The sequence below is a fragment of the Electrophorus electricus genome, chromosome 23 (genome assembly GCF_013358815.1).
Source record: "Electrophorus electricus isolate fEleEle1 chromosome 23, fEleEle1.pri, whole genome shotgun sequence".
In the NCBI taxonomy this organism is placed as follows: domain Eukaryota; kingdom Metazoa; phylum Chordata; class Actinopteri; order Gymnotiformes; family Gymnotidae; genus Electrophorus; species Electrophorus electricus.
The window spans coordinates 4,072,857-4,093,574 of NC_049557.1; the positions used below are offsets into that span (position 1 = coordinate 4,072,857).

At 38.6% G+C, this 20,718-nt stretch overlaps 2 protein-coding genes across 2 annotated transcripts; both read left to right on the top strand.

The window, feature by feature from the left end:
• Nucleotides 1–2,620: 2,620 nt before the first annotated feature.
• On the top strand, nucleotides 2,621–8,535 carry LOC113570987 (protein-lysine 6-oxidase). The gene is made up of 8 exons (XM_026999713.2): nucleotides 2,621–2,710; nucleotides 5,764–5,911; nucleotides 6,155–6,307; nucleotides 6,510–6,618; nucleotides 6,940–7,071; nucleotides 7,859–8,015; nucleotides 8,232–8,327; nucleotides 8,416–8,535. Exons 1-8 carry the CDS (start codon nucleotides 2,621–2,623, stop codon nucleotides 8,533–8,535), a joined length of 1,005 nt encoding a protein of 334 aa, XP_026855514.2.
• A 2,209-nt stretch (nucleotides 8,536–10,744) lies between these two features.
• Nucleotides 10,745–19,293, top strand: sncaip (synuclein, alpha interacting protein). Its single transcript, XM_026999821.2, has 10 exons — nucleotides 10,745–12,144; nucleotides 13,875–13,960; nucleotides 14,749–14,812; nucleotides 14,931–15,757; nucleotides 15,850–16,029; nucleotides 16,228–16,341; nucleotides 16,426–16,551; nucleotides 17,028–17,197; nucleotides 17,325–17,411; nucleotides 17,557–19,293. Exons 2-10 carry the CDS (start codon nucleotides 13,904–13,906, stop codon nucleotides 18,536–18,538), a joined length of 2,607 nt encoding a protein of 868 aa, XP_026855622.2. The 5' UTR covers nucleotides 10,745–12,144; nucleotides 13,875–13,903; the 3' UTR covers nucleotides 18,539–19,293.
• The last annotated feature ends 1,425 nt before the right edge of the window (nucleotides 19,294–20,718 follow it).

The following is a 20,718-nucleotide window of genomic DNA, read 5'->3' on the forward strand; positions in this document are numbered from 1 at the left end:
TCAGTCTTAGCACTTTGCACTGTAAATGAAAGTCTTTTGTGGAAGGTAAGTCCACTTTGATGTGTGAAATACAGAGTAATTTCAAATTGATTTGGCCTCCATGTTGTGTCTGTATATGCGTGTGCATGTGTGTATAAGCATGTATGCATTGTTTGTCAATGCAGACCTTGCTAAAAGAACAAAATATACCAATCTTAGTTAAATATATACACCTGCGGTTTCCCCTAATGAACTGGATACTGTAGCAATGCAATAAGCTGTAATAACAAGCTGTTTTGACCATTGTACTGAGATATTATGGCACGAGATGCGAAACTACACATATTCTGCTCTTTGTCCATCAAGCAGAGGGGAAATATCATAATGGCGGGGCTGCAAAAATATTATGTCAACCATGCATGCCTGTGAGAAGCTAGGACTGGAGAAACTGAAGAAGTCGGGACTGATGATTTGAGTTTGAAATATTTACACTTTATCATAAAGGTGTCTCCCATTTATAGTTTCTAAATTCTGGCTATATACCTTGTGTGTATCAAAGACTACTAAACTGCGCCACGCAATCACTGAGTCTAGCCCTGGTCAAGGCTGTAGCTTGGGTGTTCTCTGCTAACAGTATCTCAGAAATGTTGCAACAGCCAGAGTTGACTCATTGATTCTGCCATTACGCAGCAGGGTAATAAAAGATGTGAGACAAAAACAGTTGAAAACTTATTCAGCAAATATTTCACAGCCTTGCTTGCCTTTGACAGCGTGAGAGGAGGTATCAGGTCTAAGGTACAGCACAGAACCATAGACATGTTCCCAGAAGCCATTTGCATTTACACAGTCACAGCTTCCAGGCATGAGTGGAATCTAAAGGGCTGACTGAAACAACTTCCTTCATTTGAGGGTTTTGTTTTTCACCTTGCAGGCTTTAATCGCCATTCAAGCAGCAAGGGAACAAAAGTAAAGGATCTTGAAAACGTCATTATATTGAATATAACAGGAAAAAACAGTGTTAACAGTGTTAGCGCATATAATATTCAATTAACAATAGAATTGGACACAAAGTGCAGTGGGAAGTATTGTGAAGTGAATACAGCAGGATACGCTGTTCTAACATCAATACAAACAAAAGAACGGTTCTAATTCGTAAAGAGTAAGAAATAAGTCATAAATCTTGGTGTTTGGGGCATATTTGTATCTTTGTTCTGTGCTCTCTGTTCAAAGATTCTCACTCACACATCTTGAGGCCATTTCATGAATTAAATCCAAAAGAAAAGATAAGAAACACAAAAATCACCACCACCAAGAAACAATGGCCATATAAACTTATCTGCCACAACTTTAAGTGAAGTGAATAACAGTGATTATCACATAACAAAGACACCTGTTGAGGAGTGGGATATGTTATCCAGACAAAAAGTGAGCAGTCAGTTCTTGAAGTTGATCTGTTGGAAGCAGGAAAAATGTATGAATATAAAGATCTGAGTTACATTAACAAGGGCCAAATAGTGATGGCTAGACAACTGGGTCAGACCATCTCCAAAATAACAAATCTTGTGACATGTTCCCAGGATGCAGAGGTTAGTACCTACCAAAAATGGTCGAAGGAAGGAGAACCGGTGAACTGATGACAGGGTCATAGGTGTCCAAGGCTCAATGACGTGCATAAGGATCAAAGGCTAGTTTGATACAATCCCACAGAAGAGCTACAGCAGCACAAATTGTTGAAAAATGTTAATGCTGGCCATGACAGAAAGGTATCAGAACACTCGTGTATGGGGCTGCAAAGCTGCAGACCAGAAAGAGTGCCCAAGCTGGTCCCTGTCCATCACCAAAATGGCCTAGCATTTACCATTGAGCAATGGAAGAAGGTGGCCTGGTATGATGAATCATGCTTTCTTTTACATTGTATGGACAACCAGGTGCACGTGCATGTACATGAGGAAGAGATGGCACCAGGATGCACTGTGGATAGAAGGTAAGCTGGTGGAAGCAGTGGGAAGCTCCATCTCGCAACTTACAGGCCATAAAAGAACTTCTGCTAATGTTTTGATACCAGACACCAGAGGGCACCTTCAGAAATCTTGTGGAGCGAAAGCCTCCATGGGTCAGAGCTGTTTTGACAGCACAAAGGGGACTTACGCAATGGAGGTGGTATTAATGATATGGCTGATCTGTCTATACTGAAATTACTGAGTCACTTGACCTTGGTTTGTATTGCAAAATGTTTAAATATGAATTAGGATATGATTTTATTAAATTACATCATTTTTTTTAGAAAATATCATTCATTCATAAGCATACCAATAATATAAGCATATATTCATTCATAAGCATACCAATGAGACAAGAGCCAATATTCTGCATGTATCATTAGCCAGTTTCCATTAATATATCAGATATAGGTGTAAGGCAGTTGAATAAAGTACATGCAAAACAGTTTTTAATTGATATTAGTGAATAAAATGTCATATAATGTCAGTAACATCAAATAAATAACACATACAATAAGAAAATACAATGTATTTATTATAAACCTCTATCTCATGAGCGTTGTGATATGCCCAAGATAGTAGTTAGGATGAAACAAATGTCCTGATGAAAGACTTTTGTGAGGTGGGCACTGCACCGCTGGATGGTTGTTCGAAGACCAGATGGCCTACTGCATTCTGGCCTGGCTGTAGTGGTTGTGCATGCTGGTTTGACAGCTAGTAAGGAGTTGCAGGTGAGCCAGGATGAGGACCTGGACAAAGAACTGAGAAGCATGTTCGCCAGTCTGACCTTTCTGACGTTACAGGACCTGCACACATCGGGTCGTCTTTCTGAGGGAGAACCAAGCTAGACAATGATGTATCAGTTGAGTGTTGTCTTTCTGATCAATGTTTACCTGAGGTTCCTTGAACATGTTGGGAAACTGTACCTGTCACGAATGATGGGCTGATTATGTGTGTTAGAGTGAGGAGAAATAATGAAAGGTGTCCTGTAGCAGGTATGAGGGAACTAGTTCCTGGGGCAGATTATGGGTCAGTTGGTAAACAGGAGGTTGGAGACATCTGCTTCAGTGAGACACATGGCCCACCGCAAACAATTCTAGTTGCATATATTTGCTTGCAGCTACTGTGTCTTCTTTAAATATTTTATTGCATTTCTAGTGCCTAACACATAGAGTTAGCTAAGGATTTACCATGTTGTCAGTTGTGTCTTTCTTTCATTTTTGATAAATGTGATTAAAGTCTGTCATTAGAGTGTCGTCAATGTTATTTAGGAGTAGCTGTTCTGTTGTAGCAACGACGCTCTTCTCTGTAGCACGGAAAAGTAGATCTGTGTGTGTGTGTGCGCCATGTAGCAGTGTAAAGGCAACCAGCTCAGATGCTGTGTCGTCAGCATGAGAGTTTATCATATGAGATCCCATTCAACAAGTGAGATTACTCTCTGTTGGTCTCCCCTGCATTGTTGACATTCAAAGCGGGCACTCAGTATCAAGAGGATCTTTGGTAGCTAGACCTGTATTGATCCCGAAGGTAATTGTTGAGCAGTTCTAAATTCAAAACACACATGATGAAACAATAATTGTATTTCAGTGCATTCATTTCAAAATCTGGCTTAGCAAAGTCCAAAGGTCTAATGATATAGAAAGAGTGTGACAATTTTTGATGACTCAGAAACAACTTGTTATTTTATAGTCAGCAATGATATGATGATATGAATGATGGTATGGTGTTTTAGTTTGCTTGTATTTTATATATCCTGTGGGGGTTTCCTACAAGTCTGTATGCCTGTGGAGAGACACCTCGTTATTATGGAGATTAAAGTGGTAGGGTCAATGTCACACACCTGCAACTCATTGTAACCCAACATGCACACTATTATATTTAGTAGGAAATACCTTCAGTATAGTAAAATGGTTTAACTTTGATCTTTACGCAGGGTATAAAACGTGTCTTGTTCGTTCTTTCTTCCGTCGTAGATTCCCTGCTTTTTGCTACATAGAAAGCTTTTAAATCCATTTAATGTGTGGGCCTACTGAATATATGGAATATATATTCAATGAAATGAGGTTATTATTTAGGCTCATTACAGCATAACGTCAAGCAATACCCGAAGAAGACAGACTTATGTTGAAGTTCAGTGAGGTGTCAGCTGTCAACAGTAGCGTAATGCATGCTGTCAGATAGTACTAGAAAGAGTATTATGGTATGCCCACTTTTCAAAATAGCAGAAGAAAAATGAAAGATAGTACATATTTGCAAAGAACAGAAAAATGCTACACATTCATACAATCTCACGCTAAAATATGGTGATGCTTATGAAATTAGGACACAGGAAATGCTTGCATTTATATAATCGTAGTGACTTAATTGGGACACTGTGTCTTCTATTGTGACAGCAGAGGAACCACACTGCCAATTAAAATGCCTCTGTGCATAATATTAAAAAGCAATGTGTTGCAGTGCATTCTCACATTCTGCAGTACCCATAAACATGTAATAACTATTAATCATACATCAGACAGATTATGTGTTTTTACAAAACATCTGCATAAATGTTTTTGTACATTTCAATTAATGCAAACACAAATATCCATTTAGGTCTGCTAGAAACTTTAAAAAACACATTGATTAATAAATAATAATATAATGATAACAACAATGACAACAACAATAATAATATTATTAATATATTAAATAATAAAAATAATAATAATAATAATAATATGCATCATATGGTACATGGTGACCATTTATATGATTTTAATGTGCAAACGCCCTCATTTTCAAACCTATTCTATCTTAAGAAATCACTTGGACATAAAACCTAATAGTTTCTAGTTTCCTTTTATCAGCAGCTGGGTACAGGATAGATGAAGAGAAAGATAGTATCCGTACAACACAAATTTGGTGTCTGGGGACTACTTTGAATCTCAAGCAATGAGAAACTGTCTACACTGCTTAACATAACTAAAGTTCTAAAATTATATGACTAGGTCCTTTACCGAGGACTGCTGACGAAGACAGAATGAGCCTTGCACCATAATAACACAGCAGGTTGCCATAAGGCATTGGAAATGACAATGAGGCATGCTTAAGAATTCGATCCTCTATAATCTGAATATCAGAAAGAGAGGTAGCTCGTAGTAAAGTAGTGCAGTGTGAGCAGAGAGACTTTATACTTTCCTCACAGTATTATTGGATAGACTTAAACAGAAATGTGTGCATGATTGGACTACATAACTGGAAGCACCATCACATTAAACATTATAGATTCCCAATCACATAGTTTCAGAAGAAAATGAAGGAAAATTAAGAAAGAGTTGGCTCCTACAGTGTAAGATCTTATTACTGCAAATTAATCGAATGCGTAGTACAGTATCATATTATTGATCGTGAAATTGCAAATCTCCGTGGAGGAGCCAGTTGTCGTTGAGAGATGAATAGTCGTTACGACAGAGCCCACGCGCTGCCAGTGTCACTTCACTTTGAAAGTGGTCCAGAAACTTTAAAAATCCACCCCCTCCTTGCAAAACCTAGGACACATTCTCAAACGCTGCATTGGGGGTACCAGACTCTCCTTAAATGTAAGGTCTTAAAGTATCCCAATGCGAAATCTAAAAAGATACACCATATTTGCAGTTCGCGTGTGTTTTCCTATTATTTGAACAAGTAACATTTTGTAAGAAATATCGGTGCAAAAAAAAAAATGACGTGTTATTTTGTTAGTGGTTTTGTGCTTTTGTACTTTTCCTTATTGGGATGTGTTTTGCAAACCGTTTACTGTCAGCGGCACACAGAATCGAGAGCAACAGGCGCGCAACAGGCAGGTGCTTTGCGCACAAGGTTACGGTGGACTAACAACGGCCGCATTTTTAGCTTACTAAGCCCCTGGTCTCAATTCCTTCCACCGGGCCGACAAGAGAACAGGGAATCAGGTAGCTCAGTCGTCGTAATCAGGGACAGTAATGATACCGTTTCAAGGCGCCTTGGGACGCACACGGTGTCTCCAGGAGACCCATCAATTCGGGCATCGGAGGGCCCACTCTCTCGCCGAATGCAAGCCAGGTTAAGGCATCGTGAATTGGGAACAAGTCCTGCCCAAGGAGAGACGCAGGAAGAGCCACCACACAAGGCAATCTCTAGTACAAACTCGCCACCACTAAGCAATCTGAGGCAAGGGGACGTAATGCTCGCAGACGATCCGTATGACCCTTACAAAATCGTCAGTAACAGTCGATATAATCCATATTACAATTACTACGACTCTTATTATACGCCTCGGTATAGAACCAGACAAAGACCTGGTTATGGAACGCTTTTCTTTCAAAATGGTAAGATTTCTATTTTGATTTAAAATCATAATGGCAAAACCTTTGATTTATATATATATATATATATATATATATATATATAAATCAAAAGATAGATAGATAGATAGATAGATAGATAGATAGATAGATAGATAGATAGATAGATAGATAGATAGATAGATAGATAGATAGATAGTACTAACTACACACCTACTACTAACAGGTCTCCCAGATCTGGTTGCAGAGCCCTATTATATTCAATCTTCCACTTATGTACAGAGGGTGCCAATGTACAATCTTAGATGTGCAGCTGAAGAAAACTGTTTGTCAAGGTTGGTATTGTTTTAAGCATTAAATAAGTGCATGCCATTTTACTTTGATTTCAAATGTTCTTTGCATTGTGCATTCCAAAATGTAATACATTATGTATCTGGATTTAAAAAAAATTATCTATATAAGAAGACCATCTTTTGTATAAGGTTTGTAACTCATGTGTTAGATTTTTTGCATTCATATATACCAATTATGCGTTACATAGGTAGAGTCCTTGTTTCATGTTCGATAAGCATGAAAAGCACTTCGCACCCTGGCATTGCCCTTTTAAATGCAGTTAATCAAATCTTTTTTAAAAAGCTTGCTTTATATGCCAACAGTTCAGCTGCTTACGCAAGGGACTATGATACAAGAGTGTTGCTAAGGTTTCCCCAACGAGTGAAGAATCAGGGTACTTCGGACTTTCTTCCCAGCCGACCACGTTATGCCTGGGAATGGCACAGTTGTCATAAGTGAGTAATTATGTCTTCCCAATTACAGTTTTGCTGGCACTGTGAAGCTTTTGTATTTGATAGTGCAGTAAGAATTTCTTCTCTGTCATCACTATTTCACCATCAAAGGATTCCTAGTTTCACCGCCAGGTGTCAGGTACAGGTTCAAAGCAGATCTTTAAAGTCGGCGGTAAAACTGTTCTAGAGATGATCTTTTCCCCCCAAAACCTTCCTGAGGTGATAGATCTTATGATGTAATAAGCTTTATTATTTAATTCTTCTATGTCTGCATAAAGAACTTTGAATTACCACTGTATATGAAAAGTGCCATACAAATTGACTTCCCTTGACTGCCTTGTTTTTCTGTAGTGGCATTTTTCTAATATCACTAACATTCCTACTGAGCAGCAAAATGTTTTTAACTTTAACATAATGAGAATCAAAAGATTTAACTTGAATATATGAAAGACATGCAGACCTGTGCAGACCTACTTTAGCTTGTAAAAACTCCAGACTATCATACTGGTCACCATAATAACACTGTACTTGATTCACAGCCAATTTTCCCATCTAGCTGTCAGTTAATTATGGTAAACCACAAACCTTTCCTGTCTTGGCCCCCCAAAATCTTATATTGTTCTTGGTTTAACATAGAGATGAATGATTACAATGGCTTTGGAAAATCCTCATGAACTCCTATATGTTATATTAAGGACCACAATGAAAGCAAGATTGCAATTACTATCAACTAAACTAAACTAAAACTGGATAATACTAGATATGCAACGTCACTTTTCCCCCTGCTCAGTCACTTCCACAGCATAGCTGAGTTTTCCCATTATGATTTGCTGGATGCAAGCACCCAGAGCAGAGTAGCAGAAGGGCACAAAGCTAGCTTCTGCCTGGAGGACACTTCCTGTGACCCTGGATACTACAGACGTTATGCCTGCACCTCCCACACTCAGGTGTGCAATATCACCCTTGATCTCAAAATACAAAGTAATGGTAGCTCTGTGACAGTAGCAGTCTGATCAGGCCAGGTTTTACATAAACATGCATTTAAAATGTAGGTCCACCCTAAAAACCAAAGAGGAGAAATTATCGTAAATGTTATATAAGCAGCTACGTGTGCCTTTTGGATGTTTTATTCTTTCTGAATCTTTAATTTGATTTCATAACAGGGACTGAGCCCAGGATGTTATGATACTTACAGTGCAGACATTGACTGCCAGTGGATTGATATTACTGATGTTAAACCTGGGAAATATGTCCTCAAGGTTAGATTTTACATGATTTATTCTTGAGAAATGTATGCACTCTGTCCATTTGTGTCTGATGTTTTGTTTTTTTTTGGTTGCATTCCAGATAACTGTGAATCCAGGCTTCCAAGTTCCAGAGTCAGACTTTAATAATAATATTGTTCGTTGCGACATTCAGTATACAGGCAATTATGTCCACACATCAGGGTGCAGTATGTCTCAGTAAGTGGCTGCAGTACGTACTTGTACAACACTTTTAAATGTTGGAAAGTGCTAAATATTAAAAAGTGTTAAATGTGTTAAATATGCTCTTATTTCCACAATCATGCCATGCATTTGTTTGTGTGTGTGTGTGTGTGTGTGTGTGTGTTTTGTATTACAAAGGAATGATTTCTTAAAAACACGACGTTGTAGCGCCCTCTTGTGCATTCTACTGGAAATACAACTTTTAATATGTAAATAGAATGCGTAGGATATTTCAAATAGCTATATTGAAACAGTTAAACATTCCTACAACATGCACTGTTTTTTTTTCCTCTTCAGATACTGATTGCAGATACCAGCAAACCCAAGACATCATAACCACTAGGCAAGAATCCCTTAAGTCCCTTAAAATGAAATTATGCACAACAGTGACGATCTTCTCAGCGCAGTCCAATTCTGTCAGCGCTAAAAACGCTAAATCTGGAACAAAGTTTAAGTGAATATGCAATAATGTCAACCCTTCTGAGTACACTTCCATTGTTTTTGCTGCTAGAAAATATCTGAGAAAGTAATATTTTTCTCGTATTTGTTATTTAATACCATCTTATTGTTGTAGGTTTGAATGAAAAAGAAGAAAAGACATTATAGGCTTATTAGTGTTAGTATGATATTTATCACCATAAATTGCTTCTTTCATAATCTGCACAGATAAGGACATATATGCCCTTCTATATCTTCAGCCATCAGATTATCTTATTTGAACGCTCATAAGTAACATCATAAGTATGTATCAATATTATTTGATTAAAAGTTAATGGTTAATATCACCCAGTTTCTTTCCTGTGCATATTTCCCAGATGAATGTTGAAATAAACAATACCTTTTCTGTGTTAGTATAGAGTCAGTTACTTGGAGTTTGGTTTTCTTGAACATAGCAAGAAGTCATTATTTATTTACAGGGAGTCTGCAGAAGAACTACAATTTACAAAGCAGTTTGTCAGTACTTGGACAGTGACAGTTTGTGTTGGCACAATAGACAATAAACTATACTCCAGTCTACTGGATTGGAATAAAACAATGTCTCTGAGGTTAAAAGAAAGAATTTCTTTATCTTTTACCTATTTGTGTGTGAGTGAACCATACAGTAATCAGTCCTTTTATCAATAAAGACAGGTGAGCCAGGTATACATGCCTGTATCAGATTTTACAGCACTGCTTAATTTTTGTCTCATCTACCTGTAAGACCCTCAAAAAACAGATCTCCCAGATCTTAACATTTATTGTTTATTTGATCATTTTGCAAACTGTGATCTGGTCCTTAAGTTGACCTTTTTTTGCTTCTTGTGGTGATCCATTTGAGGTTATGCTGGTGTTAGAATTCTCTACAATCCAACTCAATTGTATGTGAATCTCTCTCTCTCTCTCTCTCTCTCTCTCTCTCTCTCTTTCTTGCTCTCTTGCTCTCTCGCTCTCATGTCATGCTGTTCTATGCTGTTTACTTTTAGATAGGTACAAGGCTATGTCAAATGGTCTGGAGTTACTGTCTCATTCTATGTAACGCATATCATCTCATGTCTGAACGTCATGTCCGAAACATATTACACTTGCTATGTTGTTTACATATTTCTGCTTACTCATCTGCTTTGCAATCTATATTTTCTCATGTATCACTGAATAAAGTATACCTACTACTTGGTGTCTCTGACTGTCACTCATTCTGAGAAACGTACCCCAAGACCCTGAAGGAAGATCAACCAGACACAGGCGCGACAAACAGTGGGACCAGTGGGACAGGGTTAAGGAAAATAGGAACATTTTTCTTACAGCTGGAGTATTCTTATTTTTATGGCAATTTGGCAAATCTACATTCTGTACATATTTTTTCTGGCCTGTTCAACAATTTTAAGGAGATTTTCGTCATTACTGAAAGTAGCCTGTTACTCAGTCTTCCCAAATAATGGTCCTTCCCAATAATTATCTGCTAGGGGTTTACTAATGCTAACTGTATACTTGGAGGCAGTGTATCAAACAATTGATTTTGACTTCTCTGATTGATTTATTTATCTTTCAGCCTACCACATCATGAAACTTCATAATGAGTGACAGTAGCAACAGACTTCAGGTGTATATGCCATTTAGAATAAACTCTGGACCTTCCGTTAGCCTTCTTGTATACGAACGGACCATACAATGATTCAGCTAAAAATGAAACAACTGCAAATTAGGCAATAACCAAATCTACTTTCATAGTTATTATTTAATTTGTGTACTTTGAGTCAAAGAGATACAAAACAGCAAAATTCTGTCACGTACTTAGGGGCTGCAGTGCGCGTCAGATTTGAAGAGGCTAAACCGCAGCTTTAACTAGAGTGCACTTCGTAAACAAATCCACTAGAGTGCAGTACTGTAAAACAAAGACAGATTTTGCCCAATTAGGCATTAATTTAAGATAACATTAAAAATCTACAATATTAGTTGATTATAGTCTACAGTACAGTCAATTCTAATACAATTTGCCAGCAAAGTGTAACTTATGTATTGTGTATGAAAACCACACAGGTCTGCATAGGATAATACGTTATTGAGCATTTCCATGTACCTTTGTCTCAAAAATCAAGCTGAAAAAATTATTTAAAAAAATAAAATCAGCAATATTAACAGCATACCAATATAAAATGCAAATGGTTATGCCTGTTCACCAAACTAGGTCTTTATTCATGTCCTAGTGTATATATCCAGGTTCAACAGTGGTACAGAATATGGAATGAAATCATTCTTAAACATTTCTCCTGCAGTGTGTTAAACATATTCATTCCCATGTAATTACATCGTAATGCTGAGTGATTTTAAAGCGGTAGCACAGAATGTTGAGGTCACATAACCATATAACTGGAACTTTACACCACTGTTACCCACTCTTCTTAAAACACAACTGGTTACATAATCAAACATAACAAGAAAATGCACATTTCGCAATAAATGGATACTTTTTTTTCCCTGCATATACAAATATCTTTCACTTAGTCTAAGTTTTTGTACACCTTTTTCAAGCCAGCTGTCCCCTAGCACAAAGGACCCTGTTTACAGACCCAGCAGAAGCAACCTTATTTCAGCCAACACTAAAATATGCTGAATGTTTATTGTGCAGCTCAGTGATTGCAATCCTGCAGCACTAAAAAGTCCCCCAGGAGCAGGGTGATTAGACGATCTGCAGAGAGAGATATGTGTAAGGCTATAATTTCCGTCTAACTACTTAAATCAAGCTCCCAGCTTAATTATAGCTAGTAAAGTAGAAAAATATGCTGAAGATCTGAATAAAGGCAGGTTCTCGATAAACTAGGTTCTTATCAATCTAGTAATTCTTTTCAGCGCTAGACAGGCCTTTAAAAAAACTAAGCATTTAAACAGTGGTTCACAGTTTTGGAGATCCGTGAAGAGGTGCATGTCATCCTGTGATGTGCTCTACTCAGCTGCACCACGGTGTTTGGCCCAGTAACGGCATCCACACTGTATATCCGGTTTCCTTGGAATTAGCAGGAATGAGCAGGAATAAGCAGGAATAACGGTGTTCCTGTTCTCCATGTCAAACTCTCGAAAGGTACTCCAGGACTACGCGAGGGCAAAACAGAAGGTATTGTTGGCAAATGTATTATTATTATTATCATTATTATCATCATCATCATCATCATGATTATTATGAGCAAAGTTTAATGAGGCCACTACTGGTGAATGAAATATTTTAACAGCCACTGCTCGGTAGCAGTCGGTTCGGCTGGACCTGCCCTGTGCTAAAATAAGCTAAGCTAAACTAAACTAAAATAAGCTAAGCTAAGATAGCTAGCTAGCTACCCAGCCAGTCGTTCACACAAACAATGGGAACAGGCAGATGTTTTCTTCGATAATGTCGTATTGCCATTTTACCAGATGTTCGCCAAGCAAGCAAGACGTTGCTCTTAAACGCGTTTCTTTTTGTGAACCGAGTCATATCATGTAAACATTCGCGCTTATCAGCTTTGTTGAGGTTTTTAAATAAATTAGCCACACACACCGAACTAGATAGCTAGGTTAGCTATGCTGGTAATACAAGGTCGTAGCCATATAATTAGGTTAGCTAGCCTAGCTCGTCATTTTTACAACCGGGAATAGGGCTGAACATAACATTTTGCATTCTGATAGAGCATCTGTCTTGCCATTATCCGAGTCTTGGCAGTGGCTTAGAGCTGATGATGTATAAAGCCATTTTCAGTTTAACAGTAACGACCTGGCCAGCCATAGATGACACGCACACCTGAATTATACATACAACAATGGTAGTTGATTACGTAGTCTGTTTTAGGCAATCTAGCTAACAAACTACATTTTGATATCTGAGGTAAATCCTATAAAGATTTGACACTGACACAAAGCATAGGCTGGTTACGTTTCTCAACAAAAGAAACAAACAAAAACAAATTAACCATAAATGAAACATAATTCTCATCTGATTTAAAACCCTAGTAGCCCTAAAGCCTAAACTGAACTCTCATCTACTTTGTTGAGGGATAGTCTGTGTCGCTGTTCATATGAACTGTTAAATTATGTTTTCCTGCTTCTTGTTTTTTTTTGTTTTGTTTTGGGGGTTTTTTTTTTTTGCACATTTGTAAGTTTGTATTGGGAGGGAAAGTAAGTGTTTGATTCTTGTAGATATTATTTATTAAAAGCCTTTAGATTAGATGGTTTTGTTGGATATATTTGTACCAAACATATGTTGAGCGTTTTCTAGAAAGTAGCAGCCAGGTGCATTAGACCCTCCTAGGTTTATAGGGCAGTTCTCCTGAATTGGTTTGTAGTGCATTTGTCCTGAACTGGTTTGTAGGGTGGTTGTCCTGAACAGGGTCACCAGATGGTTTAGACCAAATCCAGTTATTGGATTGTCACCCTGTTAGCCTCAGTCTTCACGATTTCCCAAACATTTCAGTTCCTTTAATCTCCACTAGCCACTGAGGTGCATTGTGCCTACAGGTTATTTTTTCCAACCCTGCTTAACATCATTTGGTTTTATTTATGAATACTCTTTAACTAAGAAGGAAGTATAATTATATTTAATTATTCAGTGCATTAGTTTGCTAAGACGAGCAAGATTTAGATCACTTGTTGGCAAGAAATAATTATCCCCCATTAACACCCATATGTTTCAGAAATCCCCAGCTTTCAGAATCTTAAACACAACCTGTTTCTCTAATGTGATGCTGCATGGAACACATAATGGTACTAAATAACAACAGGAAATTCTGACAAACTGAAAATTTTTTGTGTTCATGAAAAGTATTGTTAAACATTGCAAGGTCACCCAGGTGCCATTATCCTTGTCTTTCTCACCAGGGTTACCTTGGACATAATGCTCACAGAAGATGGAGGCTCCTGAGTATTTGGACTTAGATGAGATTGATTTCACTGACGACTTAGCTGTAAGCAAATAAATTGTGTTACCAAGTGAATATTTTTGCACACCAGTAATTCACTTGTTTTTTAACAGCAAATTAAAATTGATGGGCGTAATTTGGCCAGATGTGAAGAGCTGTATGAGTGTACAAGAGCCTTATATGGAAGTGGAATTTAGACATGTGAAAGAAAATGATCTGTGTTTAAACTGTTATTTAAAGCAGCTGAGGCAAGCATACAGTGAAGATCTGCTCTTCTCACAAGTCCCTTTGTCACTGTTTTGTAAAGTACATTTTGTTTTTTAATGCATAGGAAGACCAAAATTATAATGGGCTAATTCAGATGTTTGGCCATGGTCTCTACACTCTTATAGAGATGTACCCTAGGCTTACAATAAATGCAATTTACAGAAATATACATATATGCATCTGTTTATTGATTTAGCTAATTACTTAGGCAATTAACTGAGGTGTTCCTTTATTTGCAGTGCACAGAGGCTAGTTTAGTATGTAGCTTTATTAAAACTCCCTGATGAAAACTCCCAGTCTCTTGGCCCCCTTTAATTTCTGCATGCCATTTTGCCTCCAGGAAAAGAAGTTGTATAATTGCAATAAGTTAATGTTCATAACAAAACACCAGATTTGTGTAAAGATTACTGGATGGCCACTATTTATGTATTTGATCATACATATATTTTATAGGGACTGTAAAAATAATTTTAGAATATGGCTCAGTACAATAATGTATGTTCACGTTTGTGTACAAATGACAAAAAAAAATGTGATGTTTAAGATTCCTTTGGTCTCTGTCATAGTACACATCAAAGAGCATTCCAGAACTTTGCCGGAGAAATGATGGACAGGCTGAAGAGAGACAAGGTATGTGCATTGTCCCATGCAATAACACTTTTTTTTATAGATATTAAAGATGTATTTTGCATATTTGTGTAATTTAGCTCAAGCCTGTAGAAACATGGAATTCACTGTACTATTTCAGCTCCAGGAATCAACTGGGGTCGAAGTGCCTCACTGCACAGTGGAAGTGGAATCAAACCCACAGGAATTGCTGATGTGTACAGTAAATTCAGACCTGTTAAAAGGGTCTCACCACTTAAACATCAGCCAGAAGTTTTGGACACTGAGACTGACAATAAGAGTCCTGGGCAAAGTGTAGAGGGAAACAAGGAAGAACCATCCTCTAAAGGGCTCCAAACAAGTATGACTCCAGGTGACATTCAGGGGCTCAAGTGCAAAAGTATTGCTAATGGAGCACTTTTGGGGGAACTGGAACACTATGACTTGGACATGGATGAGATACTGGATGTGCCTTACATTAAATCCAACCAGCAAATGGCAACCCTCCCGAGAGTCACCTCTGAGAAGCGTCCTTCAGGGAGCAGTGCTGGTGATCGGTGTCTTGGTGTACATGCGTCATCCCATACGCATGCTGAGTCTGTAGGTGGCGGGACGCAGTTTTGCGTGCTCTCGCCCATCAACTGGCCGGACATGAGAAAGTCAAAGTCAATGGATCCAGACTATCTCAGGACGGTTGGCTATGACCACTCTCCAAGCTCACTGCACTGCTCCATATCCGAGGCAGATAAACTGTTATCAAGCAGATCTTTTCCAGATACACCAACCCACAAGGCTGGGACAGATAATCTGGGTAGCCAACCTTTGTTCCCTATACAAGGAGGTGCAGTGGGAAGACTTGACAGTGCAAAGTCTTGGAGCAGTTCAAGAGCATTTGGGGAATGCGATGAGGAAACAAAGAAGTCTCCAAATATTATCAACATTGTCCGGGAGGGGCAGATCTCGCTGTTGGTAAGAACCCCCTAAAAAGCTTACAATCTGCATAAGATTTTAGTGATAAGATAAGAAATAATATATGAGATGTAATCCTTGTTCTTCCCCAGCCTCACTTTGCAACCGAGAGCCTGGAGCTTATTCGAGATGAGGACGGGAACAATCTTCTTCATATATCTGCTGCCCAGGGGCACGCTGAATGCCTGCAACACCTCACTTCCCTGATGGGGGAGGACTGTCTCAACGAGCGTAACAAGCAACAACTCACTCCTGCTGGTCTGGGGGTTAGGGTAAGATGGATGTTCTCAATCAGAAAACTGGACTGGGCTTTAACATGGATCATATCCTTGCCTCAGTTTAGAAGACTTAATCTGGTTCATTTAAACCAGGCAAGGGAGATCAGTGTCTTAGACTGAATTTATAGGAGATAGAAATCTTTGACTCGGTTATATATATTAAGATTTAGAGCTTTCTTTATGTCTTTGTAGAATGGACAATTGGAGTGTGTGCGTTGGATGGTGAGTGAGACAGAGGCCATCGCAGAGCTTAGCTGCACACGTGACCACCCCAGTCTTATCCATTATGCAGCACGATATGGCCAGGTGACAATAAAATAATGAATAGCACCAGTTAATTTTGTTTACGAGATTGAAGATGTCTGAATTGAAAGGTGTCCTTATCTTCAGGAAAGGATTTTGTTGTGGCTGCTGCAATTTATGCAAGAACAAGCCATCTCACTGGATGAAGTGGATCAGAATGGAAACAGTGCAGTACATGTTGCTGCCCAGTATGGCCATCTAGGCTGCCTTCAGGTAAAAGTATATTTACTTTTTTTTTTTTACAGTGCCGATTTTACAAAAGCTTTAGAAAAAGTTTTTGGGAAAGTATCATTTTATTTTCTGAGGCACAATGAAAGAAATTGGAAACAGGATACCAGTCTCCCTCCTGCTTCCTGTTAGTGTAGGCTCAACAATCATTTCCTCCTCTTTACACTAGTCAGCAGGCAGGGAAAGTGTGTTGATGTAAGGAACAATATTACTTTGAGCAGTGGACTTTTTGAAAATGTTTTTTTTTAACCACATACAGAGCAGATACCCTAAGTTCAATCCGGTATATTAACATGCAGTAGTTAAGTGAATACAGTCAATGCTAAATGTGTGAAAGTACTCAGAGTAGACTAACCGGTAAATGTTGGCAGTGACAGGGTCTATTATTAATGCAAACCTTTCATTTTCATTCTGGCTTTTTATTTATCAATGTTGCTCTCATTCTTATTTTCTTATCTAAGACACTGGTAGAGTATGGCTCGAATGTCACAGTGCAAAACCAGCAGGGGGAGAGACCCTCTCAGTGTGCCGAGCGTCAGGGTCACACGACCTGCTCACGTTACCTGGTTGTGGTGGAGACCTGTATGTCCCTGGCATCACAGGTGGTGAAGCTTACCAAACAGCTCCATGAGTAAGCAGACTTGCAATGCAATTAAATAATGTTGCAATTTCTAGTTTTGCAAATTATATTTTTTCCCTTTAATTTACCTCAGAGATTAAGGTTCTAAATCTTAAAAAGAATGAAACTTTTTCTGCAGACAATCTACAGCAAGATTAGCACTCCAGAATCAAGTTCAGATGCTGTTACAGTGCCAAGACCCTAATGGAAGACCACGGTCACCTAGGTCTGCCCTTCTGTTATGATGACTTTTTACACATTGTTATCCTGCAATTTACTACTATTGTACTGCCCTTAGATTCATGTAGAACATTTTAAATGTCAGGTAATAATCAGATTATAATCTCAGCAATTTCTCTTTTTTTAATTAGTTCACTTATTGCCTCAGTTGAGGCTTGGCCAGAAATGACCCTGACTGCAGAGGTTGCCCCGGGTGATGGGCAGTGGGTTCTGAGGCAAAGGAATGTGGACTCAGACGCAGTCTTGCGCAGGCTTCTGGGAAAAGACATCGCAGAGAGAGTGAGCTCCAAGGAGAAGCTCACTATGGAATTCCAAGAGGGTGCAGTAGATAATGCCAGCGGGATAGACGTGGGGATGGGGCCTGGTGCAGGGCCACCGAGGAGACTGGGTGTGGTGGAGAAGCGGGAACTGAAACTGGCCCGTCTCAAACAGATCATGCAGCGTTCCCTCAGCGAGTCAGACACGGATGCCTACCCTCCGGATGAGCACAAGCAGGCCTCGGGTGTCTCCAGGCCCGAGAGACCAACCCAGCTTCCCATAGCGGAGAATGAGGAGTCAGTGTCTGGGCTGCACCTACTTATGAAGAAGCATGCCTCAGCTGCAGAGCGCAAGTTCTCATTTGCACTCCGGACATCCAAATCTATGGATGGGTACAATCCTTCTCCGACGTCTGACAACAGTGACCTTGATCATGAAACTAAGACTGAATTGGTGGGGGAGTTTGCTGAATTTAACAGTGGGCAAAAAGTCACAAGTCCAAAGAGTGCTCTTAAATCGCCCTCCTCTCGTAGGAAAACTTCACAGAGCCTTAAACTCAGGGTGACGTTTGATGAAGCACCGGTTGTCCACAAGGATGGTCAAGCAGGAGAGGTAAAAGGAGCTTCTAGCAAAGAAAAGACTTCAGAATCAGGGAAGCGACCCTTTGGAACATTCCGCTCCATCATGGAGACGCTGAGCGGGAATCAGAACAGCAACAACAACAATGGTCAGTCCACATCTCCAGGCAAACATTCTGCTTCTAGTTCAGCACAGGGTCTGGCTGGGAAAAAAAATGATGCTAAAGCCAGTCCAGGTGGTCTGTCCAAATGCAAAAACAAGACAAGCGCTGTTTAAGTGCCTTGCTCTGAGGGTGCTGAGAGTACAGCAGTGCCCTCATTTTTACTTAAAGTGGTTAGCAAAAAAACAGACTGTCCAAGCATTTAACTGTATGTTCTTGACAATGATTGACAAATATCTGAACATACATTTGGAAATCAGGCACTTTGCAAACTCAAAGCATTTTAGCATCCTAGTTTTTGGAGCCACTGTATATAGGACAACTAATTTTCACACAGTCAGAATTTCAGTGTTACATAGTATAAGTGGAACTGTTAAAATACTTAAGTAACAACACTGTGATTTTATACAATCATGATTTCATTATATAGTTAGGTGTGACTCAGAAGCAAGATCAACCTTTGCTTACAAATGTGTTTTAGAAACCTGAATGCAATAGAAACCATAAATAAACCATACTAGTTTAGTGACTTTTCTGTAGGTCTGTGTTAAGGAATGGCATGTTTATAACCACCACAGTACTGCATCACTTTGCTGAACTCTTTCTACGAGGAAAAGCATGTTTTACCATTTCTCCTGAAAACAGTCATCTACCATAGAAGTATAGATGGGCAGTACTGGGTACCTGTTTTCCTAATTCTGCCCCATTAAATCATATTTTCCACTTTTTATGATTAAACGTATCTGTAATGTGTAGGTTTTTTTTTTCCATTTTAAAATTCATTTGAGTAATAATTTAATTATGTATGGAGGAAAAAATGACAACCATTGTAACATCTAAAGATAAAAATAAATGCATTTACTTGTTGATACTTTCTGTCTGCATTAAATTGTCATTTCCAAAATATATATTTTTGCTTCATGCAATTTCCTTTTCAACTTTGATGTGAAATATATGAATGGTTAACATTATTACATAATACTTACTGTATAATTAACTTGACTTTTACAAAAGGTCAACACATACACAAGAATTTGCTCTGCTTATTTTAGGAACATATACTACAAGCATGTCAGAACTGCCTTGTTTCCATTCACAAACCACACACCATAAAACACCAGGTTTATGTTTCCCCCCAGCAAGAGGAGCATTTCATTTTTTACAAAAAAACCAATACCTGGGGAGGCTGGGTTTTTGTAAGTGAAGTTAAGCTGATGAATTAGCCCTCGTTTATTGGACAACAGTTTGAGGCAATGTCCAAGGGAGCCATCCCACACCTTTGAAGAACCAGGCAGTTTAATTGGGGACGGTGTGGAGCTGTGAGGGGAACGTTTAAGCATGGTGCCGACGGCCTGTTGTGCAGCATGAAAATGGAAGAGACAAGCTCTTGATTTGACAGGAGGAGTCATATATAGATTTTTGTGTCCATTGTTTTGGCTTATTTGTGTGCGCTTTACTCAGTCAATCAAATATAATTGACACCGCTGGGCTCTGTTGTTTCTGGGATGACAGCAGTTAATGCCAGTGGAAAAAAAAATGCTGGGAAGAAAGTTCTCCCAGTGAAGGATGGGAAAAGGTTTCTGCCAGACCTGTGACAATTTTTCACACTTCAACAGCATTAATTGATGTAATGGCAGTGATGATAGATACTGATATATGCAACCTTTCCAAAAAACTAATTATACCGCACCCTTTCATTTTTCCCCCTTGCCTGCTAGATTCAATAAGGTTGCAAATAAAATGGTACCAACATTTTCAATGAGCATTTTCATTCATTATGTACTGTGTAACATAATATTAAAAAAAAAAAAAAATCTTAATGTAATAGGAAGCTAGAGTACAGCAGAAATATAATGTCTCATCCATTTCTTCTAAAATCTATTTTATATGTAACACACCTGAAAATCAGTGCTGGATTGTTCATGTTTAATTTTGCTTCCTATGTATTGTGTGTGATGCCACGATGTGGTCTTTGAATTAATGACCAGTGAGGCCAGAAGAGGGAAGCACTGCTGTATAGAAATGACTGAGATGAAACAGTGTGACTGAAACTTAACTTATTGTATTAGTAATAAAGAAGGATTATGACTGGAACCAGTCAAAAAGATAGTTCTTCTCATTTTCTGTGAAAACAGGCTGGGAGTATTTGTTTGATTTTATTTTGATATGTTCATATCAAAGCTGGAATGCCAGTTTCCTGATTTACTCATTCACAGGATACATATAACTTATGTGTGGTCAGTGGATATGAATCAAATGAAGCAATGCACAGAGGACCTCTTAAAATAGCATGCAA

Coding starts and splice junctions, on each gene's coding strand:
- LOC113570987 (XM_026999713.2), top strand. CDS start 2,621: ATGGTTGTTCGAAGACCAGATGGCCTACTGCATTCTGGCCTGGCTGTA. Junction 6,308..6,509: donor AACGCTTTTCTTTCAAAATG/GTAAGATTTCTA, acceptor TACTACTAACAG/GTCTCCCAGATCTGGTTGCA. Junction 8,328..8,415: donor CTGGGAAATATGTCCTCAAG/GTTAGATTTTAC, acceptor GTTGCATTCCAG/ATAACTGTGAATCCAGGCTT.
- sncaip (XM_026999821.2), top strand. CDS start 13,904: ATGGAGGCTCCTGAGTATTTGGACTTAGATGAGATTGATTTCACTGAC. Junction 17,198..17,324: donor CTTACCAAACAGCTCCATGA/GTAAGCAGACTT, acceptor CTTTTTCTGCAG/ACAATCTACAGCAAGATTAG. Junction 17,412..17,556: donor GGAAGACCACGGTCACCTAG/GTCTGCCCTTCT, acceptor TTTTTTAATTAG/TTCACTTATTGCCTCAGTTG.